General features: G+C 40.2%; 2 protein-coding genes across 2 annotated transcripts; both read right to left on the bottom strand.

Annotated features, from left to right (window-relative positions):
* Positions 1 to 6,177: 6,177 nt before the first annotated feature.
* On the bottom strand, positions 6,178 to 7,125 carry LOC142665073 (olfactory receptor 5V1-like). The gene has a single exon (XM_075844615.1). The coding sequence runs from the start codon at positions 7,123 to 7,125 to the stop codon at positions 6,178 to 6,180; it is 948 nt and encodes a 315-aa protein (XP_075700730.1).
* A 7,675-nt stretch (positions 7,126 to 14,800) lies between these two features.
* Positions 14,801 to 16,319, bottom strand: LOC142665074 (olfactory receptor 12D1-like). The gene is made up of 2 exons (XM_075844617.1): positions 15,412 to 16,319; positions 14,801 to 14,843 (listed from the first exon to the last, which is right to left on the bottom strand). Exons 1-2 carry the CDS (start codon positions 16,317 to 16,319, stop codon positions 14,801 to 14,803), a joined length of 951 nt encoding a protein of 316 aa, XP_075700732.1.
* Between the last annotated feature and the right edge of the window lie 209 nt (positions 16,320 to 16,528).

A 16,528-nucleotide genomic window follows, 5' to 3' on the forward strand; every position in this document is an offset into this window, starting at 1 on the left:
ATATGTAGTCATATTTTTGTTTGGATAGATCTTAGTGACAATGACTGCGTGTTTGGGGTTGTTGTCTTGCTGCAGAATAAATTTGGAGCCAATCAGACACCTTCCTGATGGTATTGCATCATGGATAAGTATCTGCCTGTATTTCTCAGCATCAGGGGCGTCGCTAGCACTGCGCCTCCGGTGCCCAAGTCCTCGATTTTTGGCCTGGTCCCCCTGGATCCCTGGGCAACTGCCGCTACAGCGAACGCAATTACGACTGGGCCCGCGGCCCTGTGCACCGTGTCTACAAAAATAGTAACTGGGGTCTATGTCATAAAATACACGGGCCCCTGTTACTCAATAAAATGGTTAACGAACGAGGGTTGTGCAGTGGGTTTTTATTTCAATAAAATATTTTCACACATGGACCCTGTATCTAAGCCGACCACATTGTAGGCTTAGATACAGGGCCCCAGCAAACAGTAATCTTATAAGTATACTGTATAAGATTACTGTCTGCTGGGGCCTTGCATCTAAGCCTAACTTGTGGTAGGCTTAGATACAGGGCCAATCAGACAGGATCACACGTAGTGTGATCCTGCCTGCTGGGCCCTGTATCTAAGCCTACCACTTGGTAGGCTTACATACATGGCAAATGTGTGATCCTGTCTGCGGGGCCCTGTATCTAAGCCTACCACATGGTAGGCTTAGATACATGGCCCATGTGTGATCCTGTCTGATGGGCCCTGTATCTAAGCCTATCACATTTTAGGCTTAGATACGGGGCCCCAGCAGACAGTAATCTTATACAGTATACAGAACTACTTTGATGACAGATTTTTTTCTTTACAATAAAATGGTTCATGAGGGTTGTGTGTTTTTTTTTATTTCAATAAAATATTTCTTCTATGTCTTTGTATTTTCTTTTAAACTTCATTACTACTGCTTTCGTAATGGCCACTGGCTGATTGTTAGCCGGGGCTTAGTGTTAGTCGGTGCAGAGGCTAACACTAACCCCCATTATTACCCTGGTACCCACCGCCACCAGGGATAACGGGAAAAGACGGGTACGATTCAGTACCCGACATTTGTAGTGATGGTCGGGTACTGGAGCGGCCCCAGTCTGGTATCATTAGGCTGGGAAAGCCCAAATACAGTGGGCCTTCCCACCCTGGTAAAGCTAGCCTGCTGCTGCTATATTGTATCCCCCCTTTTCACAACAAGCCAGATACAAAACAGCAACAACAGGCTAGAATTACCAGGGTGAAATGACACTGTTTTTGGCCTTCCCCAGCCTAAGAATACCAGCCTGCAGTCACCCCAGTACCCGACCATCACTAAAGCTGGTCGGGTACTGGATCACACCTGGCTCCTGGTGGCGGTGGTAACCGGGATAATTATGGGGGGTTCGTGTTAACTTTTCACCGGCTAACATTAAGCCCCGCCTTAGTAATGGATGCTGTCACTCAGCCAGCGGCCATTACTAAAGCGGTAGTAATAATCAAAGTAGTCCTCGAATCCAACGTAGTCCAACTACCGAATCAGTAAAAAAACACAAACACACCCAAAAAATTAATAACACATAAAAAAGCAAAACAATTATACTTACCTTTACTGGGTCCAGCGCTGGAGCCGCAATTTCAGCGAGCTGGGCCCTATGTCTAATACTATCATGAGTGATACTGTCTGCTGAGCCAATATATCTAATCCTATCCATAGCTATAGGGTCAAGGTGCTATAGATATGCTGTCTCATATATATACACACATACATACACGCACACACATTTTTTTTGGAGGGTGAACATATGTAAGTACAAGGATACTAACTGCTGAGGCCCTGTATCTAAGTCTATTATGTGTGATACTGTCTGCTGGGTCATGCATCTAAGCCTATCATGTGTGATACTGTCTGCCGGGGCCATGTATTTAAGCCTTTCATGTATGATGCTGTCTGCTGAGACAAGGTGGGTATGTGAGACTACCTACATGGGACTGTCTACAAGGGGGATGTATGGCAGGGGGACTGTGTGTGGAACCAGACACTGGGGTATGACACTATATACAGGGGGTTGTGACACTATATACAGGGGTTTTTGACACTATATACAGGGGGCATTGTGTGGGGAACTTTCTACAGGTGTCTTTGATTAGAGCCCCAAGACATAACTTTGCTTGGGGCCCCAGAAATGCCAAATTTGCCCCTGAGGTTTAGCACAAGGACACTTACTGCTGGGGCCTGTATCTAAGGATACATTCACACGTAAAAAAACGCACATAAATCTGTCCATGTGCATTGTGTTTTCGCATCAGTGTGTTTTGCGTGTGGCATGTGTTTTTCACGCACTTGCAAGGATTTTTTCTTTTTCTTTAGTGTAATTGATGAGTGAAACACGGACAGCACTCGGATGTGCGTCCGTGTGCTGTCCGTGGCTTTCACACACACATTGACTTCAATGGGGGACTAGGTGAGTGAAAACGCACCAATATAAGACATGCAGTGAATTTAACACAACGGACACTCACTGTGTGAAAACTCACACGTGTGAATAGCCCCATTGAAATCAACGGGTCCGTGTGTTGTGCGTTGTTTCAACGCACGGCACACGGACGAGAATCACGCTCGTCTGAATGAGGCCTAAGTCTATCATGTGTGATACTGTCTTCTGGGGCCATGTATCTAAGCCTATTATGTGTGATACTGTCTGCTGGGGCTATGTATCTAAGCCTATCATGTATGATACAGTATGCTGAGTAAATGCATCCAATTCTATCCAGCGGTGAAGCTATAGGAACCTTAGTCTTATAGACATGCTATCTCCGTTATGTATGTAAAGATGTATTTACTTATGTTTTGGGGGGTGGGTAAGTATATGTTTCGGGGTTTGTGCCCCTGATCTTTTAAAACCCTAGCAACGCCCCTGCTCAACATTGGGGACACCATTAATCCTGACCATATCCCCAACTCCAGCCCCAAACTTGCAAGGAACCTTCACCATACTTCACTGTTGCCTGCAGACACTCATTATTGTACCGCTCTACAGCCCTTCGGCAAACAAACTGCCTTCTGTTACAGCCAAATATTTCACATTTTTACTTTTCAGTCCAGAGCGCCTGCTGCTATTTTTCTGCACCCCAGTTCATATGTTTTTGTGCAGAGTTTAGTCGCTTGGCCTTGTTTCCAATTTGAAGGTATGGTTATTTGGCCGCAATTCTTCCATGAAGACCGCTACTAGCCAGACTTCTCTGGACAGTAGATGGGTGTACCTGGGTAACACTGGTTTCTGCCAGTTCTGAGCTGATGCCACTGCTGGACATCTTCTGATTTCAAAGGGAAGTAAGCATTATTTGTCTTTGATCTGCTGCACTAAGTTTCCTTGGCCTACCATTGTATCTACAGTCCTTAACGTTGACTGTTTCTTTGTGCTTCTTCAAACGAGTTTGAACAGCATATCTTGAAACCCCAGTTTGCTTTGCAATCTTTGCCTGGCAGAGGCCTTGCTGATGCAGTATCGATACCCTGTGTCTTGTTGCTGTGCTCAGTCTTGCCATGGTGGACCTGTGAGATGAAATTGCCTTCCACAACCTCACCTCTGCAGCAGAATTTGGCTGTACCTCACCCAGTTTTTAGCCTCCTACACAACTGTTTCTGTTACAGTTAATGACTGTGTTTCAACCTACCTATAAAAATGATGATCATTGTCACCTTTTTGGTATGACTAGTTAATCATACACCTGACTATAATCCTACAAGATCCATGACTTTGTGCAAGTGTATCTAGAAGAATTGATGCTGTTTTGAAGGCAAAGGGTGGTCTCACCAAATTTTGATTTGATTTAGATTTCTCTTCTGTTCATTCGCTTTGTATTTTGTTAATTGATAAAAAAAAACTATTACTTCAAATTTTTAAAGCATTCTTACTTTGTAGTATTTTTCCACAACTGCCTAAAACTTTTCTATCTATCTATCTATCTATCTATCTATCTATCTATCTATCTATCTATCTATCTATCATCTATCTATCTATCTATCTATCTATCTATCTATCTATCTATCTATCTATCTATCTATCTATCTATCATCTATCTATCTATCTATCTATCTATCTATCTATCTATCTATCTATCTATCTATCTATCTATCTATCTATCTATCTATCTATCTATCTATCTATCTATCTATCTATCTATCTATCTATCTATCTATATTAGATCTATCTAGAACAGGAAGGCACAAGCTGCAGTCCCCAGCCATCTCTGACTCCCACATATTTGAGGACTCCTCTCTGTTCAGAGAGGAAAATATGAGGTGGAGAGGTGGCTCTCCGTTATAGTTTATGGGAGTAACTCCCATAAACTACAGTGAAGAGGACCGTGCTTATGAATGCTCTATTCTCTTGAGAAGTTGAAATCTCAGAAGTGGAACCCCCTACTATCAGATATCTATGGCATATACTGTCGATATGTCTCAGATGGGAATAGCCCTTTAAGTTGCTTTGTGGCCCTTGGGATTGGAGCAATTTGAGTAAACATGGTTATGTACCCCTAATCTAGTAGGTCTCTGTATCTGAAGCATAAACATAAAATTTGTCTATTTCATATATGTATCTGCTATCATAAACTACTTGTAACGCCAGCAGCGAGTCCTACTCTTGTCGGTGGTCAACCACTTGAAGGTACTTTTATACAAATTTGCTCCTCGCTGTCTGGGTCCATTTGGGGTCCTAAAGGAAATAAACCCTGTGAACAGCAGACTCCATCTGCCTCCTTCCCTTCAGATCCCTAACATATTCCATGTATCGCTGCTCAAACCTGTGGTGCTGAATAAATATTCTAGAATGTCCTCTGTCGCATCTGTTCCTGCATCTGTTGATATTGGATCTGAATTTGAAATGAAGGACATTCTTGACTGTAAAAGAATTGGGAAGAAGACGTTTTATCTTGTGGATTGGAAAGGATTTGGTCCAGAAGAAAGATCTTGGGAGCCTTCTGAGAACATCAATAGCCCAGTGCTTCTCGGAAATTCCATTCTGCTGCTGGACCCAAGAAGTAAAGGGTACGAGTACTGTAACACCGACAGCGAGTCCTGCTCCTCCCGGCGATCCCCATGTGCTGGGTCTCGCACTTTCTCAGCTGGTGGCCAGGCCCTGCTCCCCTTCCAGGCTGTTGTCATCTACTGTGTTATTCTGGTCGCTGCAGCATGTCCCAGTGCGGGCGCACGCTCTGGCCATCTCTTAAAGGGCCAGCACAAGCAAATAAAATCCATATGTCCAATGCCTGTTACTCCAGGACTATTTAAGACAACTCCACAATCCACCTGGTGTTTGGACAACATTGTAACAACCTAGTTATATTCTGTGAAGGTTCCGATGTGCATCTGATTCCAGTCCACTATTGCTATCTGTTATCAGCCTGTAACCAGCTACCCACTACCTGCCTGTGTCCAGCTACCCAATATCCACCTGTGTCCCACAATCTGCCATCAGCTTTCATCCAGCTGCCAGCTGTCAGTCTGGCACTTACTGTTGATGACAAGGCTAAAGCTTCCATCCACCAAGGTACCATTTGCCAGTGCCTGTTCCTGATACGCTGGGCCAACAGCTACTCTGCCGGGACCACCTCAAGATGTAGCGACCCGGTAGCCTCCCCACAGCAAAGACCAGATCCCTGTATAGGGGTTAAAGGATGAAGACCGAAAAGGCTACTTAGATTACGTCTTCAGAGATGGCCCCAAGCCAAGCCAATGAAGTATCTCAGTGGCTCCACAACCTACTTTTTGTAACACTATTTTTATTGTGTCCATATATCCCTTACATCATAGGATTATTATCCCCACTAGTATGTGTATATATATATATATATATATATATATATATATATATATGTTTATATATATATACATATATATATATATATATATATATATATATCTAAAAAATAATATATATATATATATATATATATACACAAAATGTAATTTGGCTATGGTGGTGAACTATGGCTAACATTCAATATGTTTAACAAACATTTTTTAAACATCAATTTTATTAAGCAAAGGGTGAACACATCCTTGTTTCTTGAAGTAAACGGCTTTTCTTAGCCATTCATTTAACTTTTTAATAAACGTATGAAAATGAAAACTTTACTCCATCTCTTTCAGCTAATCACATGGGTCCTCTTGGATATTATACATTCAGTTTTAATAGAATTTTTTACAATGGTGTTTTTGAACCAATAACCTTTGAAGAGAATTCTTTACTTCTTTGTTTCTCAGTGTATAAATGAGAGGATTTAATGCTGGAGTAATAACTGTGACCAATATGGCACTCATTCTGTCTTGGTTTAATGAGTTTTCTGTGGTTGGACCCAGGTACATAAACAATGCTGTTCCAAAATACAAAAAAACAACGGTGATGTGAGAACTGCAAGTGGAGAAGGCTTTCCATCTATCTTGACTAGATTGAATGTTCAGAAGATGACTTCCAATGTTTATATAGGACACAATGATACATGGAAATGTACTGACAGCCACCAGAGCAAAATTAACGGTCATTAGCAGTTCACTTTTCTTGGTATTTGCACAGGCCAGTCTTATAACAGGTTTCATGTCACAATAGAAATGTGTAACTTGCTTTCTGTTACAATAAGGCAACCTGAAAGTTATAATTGTCTGCAATAGTGAATATAGAAATCCAATGAGCCATGAGCTGGAAGCCAACTGAATGCAAGACGTTCTACCCATAAGGACATGATATCTCAGAGGGTTACATATAGCAACGTATCTATCATAAGACATTGAAGTCAGAAGAAGGGCCTCGGTGCTCCCCAAAAATTGAAAGACGTGGAGTTGGGCTATACACCCAAAGAAGGATATCCTTTTGTCACCTATAAGTAAACCAGATAACATCTTGGGTACCGTGGTAGTTGAGTAGAACATGTCCAGGAATGAAAGATTACCCAAAAAGAAATACATTGGTTTGTAAAGAGACTTGTTAATAATAATGAGGAGAACAATGCTGAGATTTCCTGATAAATTGAACAGATAAAACATGAGAAAAATCATGAAGAGGAAGATCTGGAGCTCTGGGACATCAGTGATACCCAAAAGGATGAAACCTTCTACAGATGTCACATTGTGTATTTCCATTTCCAGATATCTCTCGTTACGTCTTGAAGATCACCGAATAAGCTCTATCGATATGACATCTCAAACATTGACCTCAAGTGGAAACATTTTGCAATAGATTGAATAGAATAGAATATTCTGATATTAACCAGTTATCAATGTTCTTGGTGAGGATTATACAATATATGTTTAATTGTCTTTTACATTTATGTATGTTCTAGAATTTATGGAATGTTATCTAGAACAGTCACAACAGACATTTCAACCTACTTCTTGCATCAAAAGAATGAAGAACTTTGTTCTCGAGGAATGGATTATTAAAGGACTGGAGGGTCCATCAATATTGCATTTTACACAGTTCAACACTTAAAAGTTGGAAGATATATTTTTTTTAAGTAAAATGCTTCTACCTTATTGGATACTGGATTTAATACTAATGTTGCAATCTGGTACTGGCTATCAAATCAGGTATCAGATAATACCTGGTGAGAGATAATGAAAAAGGATGTGTTTTCATCATAAAATAATTTATATGAAAAATGTCACATTGGGCAGTACAATATAATGAATTCACTTTGTTCTTGTGCAATGACGAACAAACAAATAAAAAAAACATCAAATTTCCAAATAAAACAAAAAACAACAACAAATAAACCAACAAAACAAACAAAATCAAAAGAACAGATAAACTGTAAGGCGGGATTCACACGACAGGGTTTCCCGGCCGGGTGCCGGCCGTTCATAAATCGTCCGGCACCCGGCTGCATTAGGAATAATAGGAATAATAGACCCCTAATGGGGCTATTCACAGGACCGATTTTTTGACGGGCCGGGAAAACCGGCCGTCAAAAAATGGGACATGCCCTATTTTCGCCCGGCTGCCCGGCTCCCGTAGAAGTCTATGGAGCCGGGTAATACACGGCCATCACCGGAATGTGTCCCGAGTGATGGCTGGGTCTACCGTCGCTCGTGCACTCTCTCCTCCTCCTCACAGCACAGAGTGCATGTGAGGAGTAGGAGTTGATGCCATTCGGACGAATGACTACGCTGGAGATACTGTGTGGCAGGGCCGGGGTGTACAGCAGGTGGAAGGGAGCACTGCGCTGGCTCCCTTCCCCTGCTTGTTATGGTTCCCGACCGCTGGCTGTGTTTTTACGGCAAGCGGTCAGGGTCCTTAAAACCCGAGCCATAGACTTTTTACGGCTCGGGTTTTAACTTGCTGCCCGCGCGATCGGGCAGCTGAATGTCGGGTCTCCGGCTGTCAGAGACTGCCGGGGACCCTGAGGAGAGGATAGAAGCAGCTTTCGCTGCTTCTGTCTTCTCCGATGTCTTTTTACACAGCGCTCAATGAACGCTGTGTACAGGAATAGAGACAGCAGCAGCGGCGCTGTCTCTATTCCTCCCGGTGATCATGTGACTGGTCACATGATCGCCGGGTGCCGTTAGTGACAGACTGCTGCTTGGACTTACTAGACCCAGCACAGCCCTATTAGTGACAATCGTCACTGTGAGTGGGCTGATTTCCCCTGTAACTGGGGCTGCTGTGCAGCCCCAGTTACAGGGGAAAAGCCTGGTGTAAAAGAAAGAAAAAAAATATTAAAAGTTCCAAAAAGGTATTTTTTGACCTTTGAGGGACAGACCATAATAATAAAAAAATAAGTAAAGTGCAAAAAATTCATCCAATTAAAAAACGGTCAGGGAAAAAACCGGATGCAAATCGGGTCCATATCGGCCGGTAAAAACGGCAACACGGCCCGGAACGGAATCGGAACGGATGCAAACCGGCCGGGAAAATCGGCCAAAAACGGCCGATTTTCCCGGCCGACACTCGGACCCTGTCGTGTGAATGAGGCCTTACTAATAGGAAAAGGATTTATGAGTCTTCTTGTATGGATAGTTAATGCCATCACGTAATATAGTAACATAGTATGTAAGGTTGAAAAAAAGATATAAGGCCATGCAGTTCAGCCTGTTCTGCAGTGTTTATCCATAGGAAGGCAAAAACCCCCATGAGGCAGAAGCCAATTTTCCTCCTTTTAGGGAAAAAATCCTTTCCGACTCCCAAAACGGCAATCAGAATAAATCTCTGGATCAATGACCCATCTCCAGAAATCTTGTACCTATAAGTTCTAATACTGTATTATTACTTTCAGAGGCGACCAGGCCCATTTTAAACTCTTTCACTGAATTAAGCATATGTAGGTCATTCAGAATCTATGACCTTAAAGTCCTAGAATCTGTTATTAGGGAATTATGTTTTGATGCACCCTATTCCTTTGAAAACAGCCTCAAGCACGTTCATATTTGAACATTAGAAACTCGGTCTCCAAACACTAGCATGCTAACATTTGTGATTCAAAATAACAACATTAATACACTTGGGGTTCTAAAATAATCTACTAAAATGCGAGCACACTAATAGGCTATGACCTTTGAATGTTTTTTATTTTTTTAAATTAAATCAAATTGATCAACTTAGATGTTAAGTGGGTCCTGTGTATCAGAGACACACAGGACCCAGTCTCAGCCGAGCCGTCAGTTCAGTTGAACTGACGGAATCGGCTGAGAGAGAATGTATACCGGATACATAGAAGCTGCATCGTAAAAAGTAAAAACATTTTTCAATAAAAGTCAATTAAAAAGTTTTTAATATCACAAGACATATTGATTGAATAAATGTAAAAAAAAATATATTAAAGGGTTTACATAGCCTTTAAATCAGTGGAATAATTACAATTGACACTTTTTTAGTATGTACACAAAAGCACTACAGTAGGAACCCATTAATTGGTGGTTTTATGACCTGGGTTCTTAAAAAGAACAACATAAAACTTTGTTTCTGCAACTTATGGACATGTTCGATCACCCCTGAACCAGTCTATTAAGCTAGTATATGATTGGTTAAAAAAGTTTACACTAGTTAAACCAGACAACAAGAGGAGAAACAATAATAACCCTTCCAATATGTACTTACGAAGCATTTCATTTTTGGGCAAGCCAAGTTGAGTAATAGTACTGATGTGTCCTGTTGGGTAAATATCTGTAATTGATCATATATTTTATTGATAGTAATTAATCCTTTTACATTTTCTTTAACTTCCATAAAAAAAAATAAAAAAAAAATACGGAAAAACAAAAACAGCCCCAAAAGGTTACATACTTGAGAAAAGGGAATTTCCAAAATGGTTAATTAAGAAGTACGAGTATTTCTCTAAAATAGCCTGGACTTCACATCACAAGATGTTATTCCTCCAAATGTATCAGAAGATTCCTAATCATTTTATAGAACGTGTACAAATCATCTGAGAATTAATTAGTACATCGCAAGGTCCCTAAAGCAATTATGTTGCAAAAATAGTCAGCCACAAATAGGGTTAATTGAAATAATGAGAATATTTTACATATTTTATACAGAGGAAACAACACTGGGGCCATTATAAGAAAAATATCAATGCAACAGATATTGTTTCATTTATCGGTGATGGTTAATGGAAATATTATGATACATTGTTGCATTCGCTCGAAGAAAATACACTAACTAAGGCTCCATGCACACGACCGTTCCTGTAATTATGACCCGTAATTACGACCACGGTTGGTCTCGGACAGCCACCCGTATCTACGGGCGGTGCTCCCATTATTAAGTATGGGAGCGCGATGCGTAAAATAAAAAAATAGGATATGTCCTATTTGTTTCGGCAAGTTTCTACAGCACGGACAACTTCCCGTAAAAATATGGGAAGGTGTCCGTTGGCCATAGAAATGAAGGGGCCCATAATTACGGTCCGTAATTACGGGCGATTTTGCATGGAGCCTAAGGAACACTCCCTAGGAGCCACAGTGGAGAGCCTCTGCAAAAGATGTGACTTTATTCTAAATGCAATTTTTACCCCATTAGTGACCAGCCTATTTGGGGCTTCGATTTTTAGTTTTTTTGATCATCACATTACTAAAGCCATAGCCGTGTGAGGGCTTTTTTGTGTGGGATAAGCTGTATTTTTTAATGGCACCATTTGGGGTTACATAAAATTAATTGACTAACTTTTATAAATTTTTTGGGGGGTAATAAAAGAAACGGAAATGTTTCCATTCTCTTTTTTCGTCTTAAATTGATGATGATTAACGTGTGGTATAAATAACATAATAACTTTATTCCGCGGGTCGTTATGATTACTGTGATACCAAATGAATATAGTTTTTTTTTTATGTTTTACCACTTTAACACAATAAAAAACATTTTTTCTTTAGTATTTGTTTTTGTGTCGCCATATTCTATTAGCCATAACATTTTTATTTTTCCGCCGATGTAGCTGTGTGGGGGCTTTTTTTTTGCGGGACCATTTTTCGTTTTTATTGGTACCATTTTGGGGTACATACAACTTTTTGATCGCTTTTCATAAAAATTTTTGTACGATGAACAAGAAACAGCAATTCTGGCATTGTTTTTTATTGTATTTTTTACTGCGTTTACCATGTCGGTTAAATAATGTGAACGCTTTATAATTTGAGTTGTTACATACATGACAATATCAATTATGTGTATTTTTTCTTTTGTTTTTTTTCTCATAATAAAGCATTTTGTAAGAGGAAAAAGTGGGTCTTTCATTTTTTTCCTTTTTTTATTTATTTATTTATTATAAACTTTATTAAACACTTTTTTTTTTTTTTGTCCCACTTGGGAACTCTATTATGTGATCATTTGATCGCTTTTACAATACACTACAACACTTCTATATTTCAGAGTATTATGCTGTCAGTGTATGATGCCTTTGGCAGGACCGCGGCTGCCATAAAAACCATCGGTACCTCGCGATCATGTAGCGAGGGTGCCGATAGGGTGAAAGTGGGAGCACCCTCAATCTGAAACCATTTAGATTAGGAGCCTGGCTGTCTTTAGATAAACCGACACCCGTTCTAGTCGACACGGCATACCCATGCCGGGCTTATGTCCTAGCGCCGATAAAAAGGCGGATCTGTGGCATAAGTATCCTTAATGATCGCCATGAAAACACGTATTGGCGGTCATTAAGGGGTTAAAGGGCTTTCCAAATTCATAATTGTCTGACATGAACAAGACCAGATTAAGCTTGGTGAAAACACCAGGCAAAATATGTAATCTGTCTAATTCCACCTCTGGCACCCAAACCCCACCTGACCATCTAATTCATCCATATATACTGTAGGTGGGTGGCCATGTATGGTATGGACCTTTTCACCAGCTACTTACCTAGACTTTAATCGAGGTAGCCACACGTCTGGCTATCTCTCTACCTCTTCTCACAGAATAGCCATCCAGGAGAATAGCCATCTGTGGAATCACAAAATAGCCATCCAGGAGGGTGTTTGGAAGAGGCAACCCAGGTCCCCAATGTGGTGGAGGCCCCAGGACATATCAAAGGTTACACTAGTGACAGTGAAGGATGGGTTCTACATACTAAGCAAATGTCTGGACCTCTTCCAATCGGAGTCAAAGTGGTTTGAACCAGGATCAGTGTTGGCTTCAGTCTTAATATTCTTTTGATATCTCTCAATAATTTTCTGATATTGGAAAACCACTTTAAAAAAATATCCTTAGCAAACAAATTTAATTTGTAACTAATTAATATATTTATCCACTATATGGCTTTATTTTCTGATTATATATTATTTAATTATACTGTCTGCATGATTATGGGGGTTGCCATCTTAAAGTGAACTTTAAAAAGCAGGTCTGGAGATTTTCTTTAAAGTATTTGGACATAACAAATCCAGAGTAAGTAAGAGAATCGATATGTAGGGGAGTGTTGTGGGCATGCTCTGTGTCATGTGCAATAGTTACTGTACATGGAGGAAGAGGATGGGAGAGATGCAGAGCTGTCACAGCTTTTATATAAAAAAGTGCTACCTTTGTAATTCTGCCCTCTACTAATAATGAGATGACTGCTGACCCTGCCCTTTGTTTACACAGCATAAGCTGAAAACTGACAGGAGTTGTTAGCCTATTGTGAATGATCAGTGGGCAATTATTTTTAAGAGAGAACTTTATTCAAACATGAGGCTATTTTTTTTCATTGATAGGTTCCTTTTAATAAGGCGTTTTCTCTATCTATCTATCTATCTATCTATCTATCTATCTATCTATCTATCTATCTATCTATCTATCTATCTATCCATCCATCCATCCATCCATCCATCCATCCATCCATCCATCCATCCATCCATCCATCCATCCATCCATCCATCTATCTATCTATCTATCTATCTATCTATCTATCTATCTATCTATCATCTATCTATCTATCTATCTATCTATCTATCTATCTATCTATCTATCTATCTATCTATCTATCTATCTATCTATCTATACTCACTCTACCTTCCCTAACTTTTGTTAAAGGGGTTGTCTCAATTAGACAACCCGTTTCCATTTGTCCCATTGGACATTTTTCACCAGTGCAAACAACGACTTCAGGCAGGTCATGTGGCTTTTATTTTCTTCCTTAAAGGGAATGTGTTGCCAGAAAAACATGTTTTTTTTTTTAATTAAACATTTAGTGTGTAGGTGATTAAACATTGTTCAAATTTTTTTTCTTTTTTTCACGAGTCAGGAAATATTATAAATTAGATTCTAATTTATAATATTTCCCATTGCTGGTCACTAGATGGAGCTATTCCCAAAATTGCAGCATTGCAAAATTGGGTAAAAAGCCCTCGCTCTAGTGAGCTCTCAGCATCCCCCCTCCTTTATCCTGGCTAGTGCCGGGATAAACGAGGGGTTTGAACGGTCTATCCTCCTACACTGTGTGTCGCCATTTTTTGAGCTAACACACAGTGTAGTAGGTTTACATACAGTAGTAAACGTACACAAACACGAACATACATTGAAATCTCTTACCTGCTCCTGCCGCCGCGGCTCCCTCCGGCCAGTCCGCTCCGTCTGCTGCTGCTGGTCCAAGTGCACAAGTCCGGAAGCCGCGACCGGAAGTAGTAATCTTACTGTCCGGCCGCGACTTCCGGTCCACAGGAAAATGGCGCCGGACGGCGCCAATTTCAAATTGGACTGTGTGGGAGCGGCGCATGCGCAGTTCCCACACAGACGGCGTACACAGAAGTGGATGGGACGGGAGCCGTTCGCAGTCCCTATGGGACTGTGGCTGCCGTATTCCATGTCTGTATGTGTCGTTAATCGACACATACAGAAATGGAACAAAAAATGGCAGCCCCCATAGGGAAGAAAAAGTGTAAAAATAAGAAAAAGTAAAACACAAACACACAAATAAATATAAACGTTTTTAATAAAGCACTAACATCTTTAACATATGAAAAAATAATTTGTGATGACACTGTTCCTTTAAAGAAACACTTCCACAAATTGTTTTTTTATTCTCTGGCCCGTTGGAAAGGCACATTATGCAAATTGTGGTGAAGGTAATCTTCTTACCAGTGGCTGTATTTGTGAGCAATCCACTCCCTTCTGGTCCTCAGCTGTGTCATGTGACCAGCAATAGGACTCTCCAACTGCCACAGCGTCCCATGTGTGGACAGGAAGTCAGTTTCTCTATTGTTTCATGTGTGGACAGGAAGTCAGTTTCTCTATTGTTTCATGTGCGGACAGGAAGTCAGTTTCTCTATTGTTTCATGTCTGGACAAGAAGTCAGTTTCTCTATTGTTTCATGTGTGGACAGGAAGTCAGTTTATCGATTCATTCCTACAAGACTCACATCGAGGCTGTAATAGTAATGAATAGAGAAACTGACTTCCTGTCCACACATGAAACAATAGAGAAACTGACTTCCTGTCCACACATGAGATGCTGTGTCCATGTAGAGTCCTTTAGCTGGTCACATGACACAGCTGAGGACCAGAAGGGAGTGTATAATTCACAAATACAGCCACCGGTAAGAAAATTATCTTCACCACAATTTACATAAAGTGCCTCTCTAATGGGCCAGAGAATAAAATATTTTGTGGGAGTGCTTCTTTAAGTAACTTTTAGTTATGTTACCTATTCCATGTTTGGTTTCAATGGGAAAGAGTGGCCCATATTCATAAATTATTCACAAACATTATAGAAACATCTATTTTTATTAGTTATTTACTAACAAAAAAAAAGAAACAAAGAACAAATCCTTATTTCAGGAGGGTAGCCTTATTTCTGAGGCCCTAATTGTTTATTAAAACGTAGTCATTTGCCCTTTAGATATTTACACTAAGTGGGGTAAAAACTTCACCCTGGCCCCTTTCAGCTGATCACATGGGTTCTTTTGGATATTAAATTTTGAGGTTTAATTTATTTTTGAACAATGTTTTTTTTCGGGATTCAATAACCTTTGAAGAGAATTCTTTACTTCTTTGTTTCTCAGTGTATAAATAAGAGGATTTAATGCTGGAGTGATAACTGTGACCAATATGGCACTCATCCTGTCTTGTTCTAATGAGTTTTCTGTGGTTGGACCCAGGTACATACACAGTGCTGTTCCAAAATACAAAAAAACAACGGTGATGTGAGAACTGCATGTGAAGAAGGCTTTCCATCTTTCTTGACTAGATCGAATGTTCAGAAGATGACTTCCAATGTACATGTATGAAACAATGATCAATGGAAATGTACTGACAGCCAAAAGAGCGAAGTTACTCAACACTAGACGTTCACTTTTTTGGGTATTTGCACAGGCCAGTCTTATAACAGGTTTTATGTCACAATAAAAATGTGTAACTTGCTTTCTGTTACAATAAGGCAACCTGAAAGTTATTATTGTCTGCAATAGTGAATATAGAAATCCAATGAGCCATGAGCTGGAAGCCAACTGAATGCAAGACGTTCTACCCATAAGGACATGATATCTCAGAGGGTTACATATAGCAATGTATCTGTCATAAGACATTGAAGTCAGAAGAAGGGCTTCTGTACACCCCAAAAAGTGAAAAATGTGAAGTTGCGCTATACACCCATAGAAGGATATCCTCTTGTCACCTATAAGTAAGCCAGATAACATCTTGGGTACAGTGGTAGTTGAGAAGAAGATGTCCAGGAATGAAAGATTACCCAAAAAGAAATACATTGGTTTGTAAAGGGACTTGTCAATAATAATGAGGAGAACAATGCTGAGATTTCCTGATAAATTGAACAGATAAAACATGAGAAAAATCATGAAGAGGAAGATCTGAAGATCTGGTGCATCAGTGATACCCAAAAGGATGAAACCTTCTACAGATGTCACATTGTGTATTTCCATTTCCATATGTTTCTCATAATGTCTCTAAGATCAGCAGATAACCTAAAGTGACCAAGCTCCTCATTGGATCTCAGACTGGTAAGAAATTCAGGTCAATTAACCATTGCCACTTATATGACCTAGTGACAGGTACTCTTTAAGTTATGGATTACTCTCATCATACTAACCAGTTAGCAATGCTTTTGGTGAGAATGATTTACTATCAGATT

Source organism: Rhinoderma darwinii, chromosome 12 (genome assembly GCF_050947455.1).
Source record: "Rhinoderma darwinii isolate aRhiDar2 chromosome 12, aRhiDar2.hap1, whole genome shotgun sequence".
In the NCBI taxonomy this organism is placed as follows: domain Eukaryota; kingdom Metazoa; phylum Chordata; class Amphibia; order Anura; family Rhinodermatidae; genus Rhinoderma; species Rhinoderma darwinii.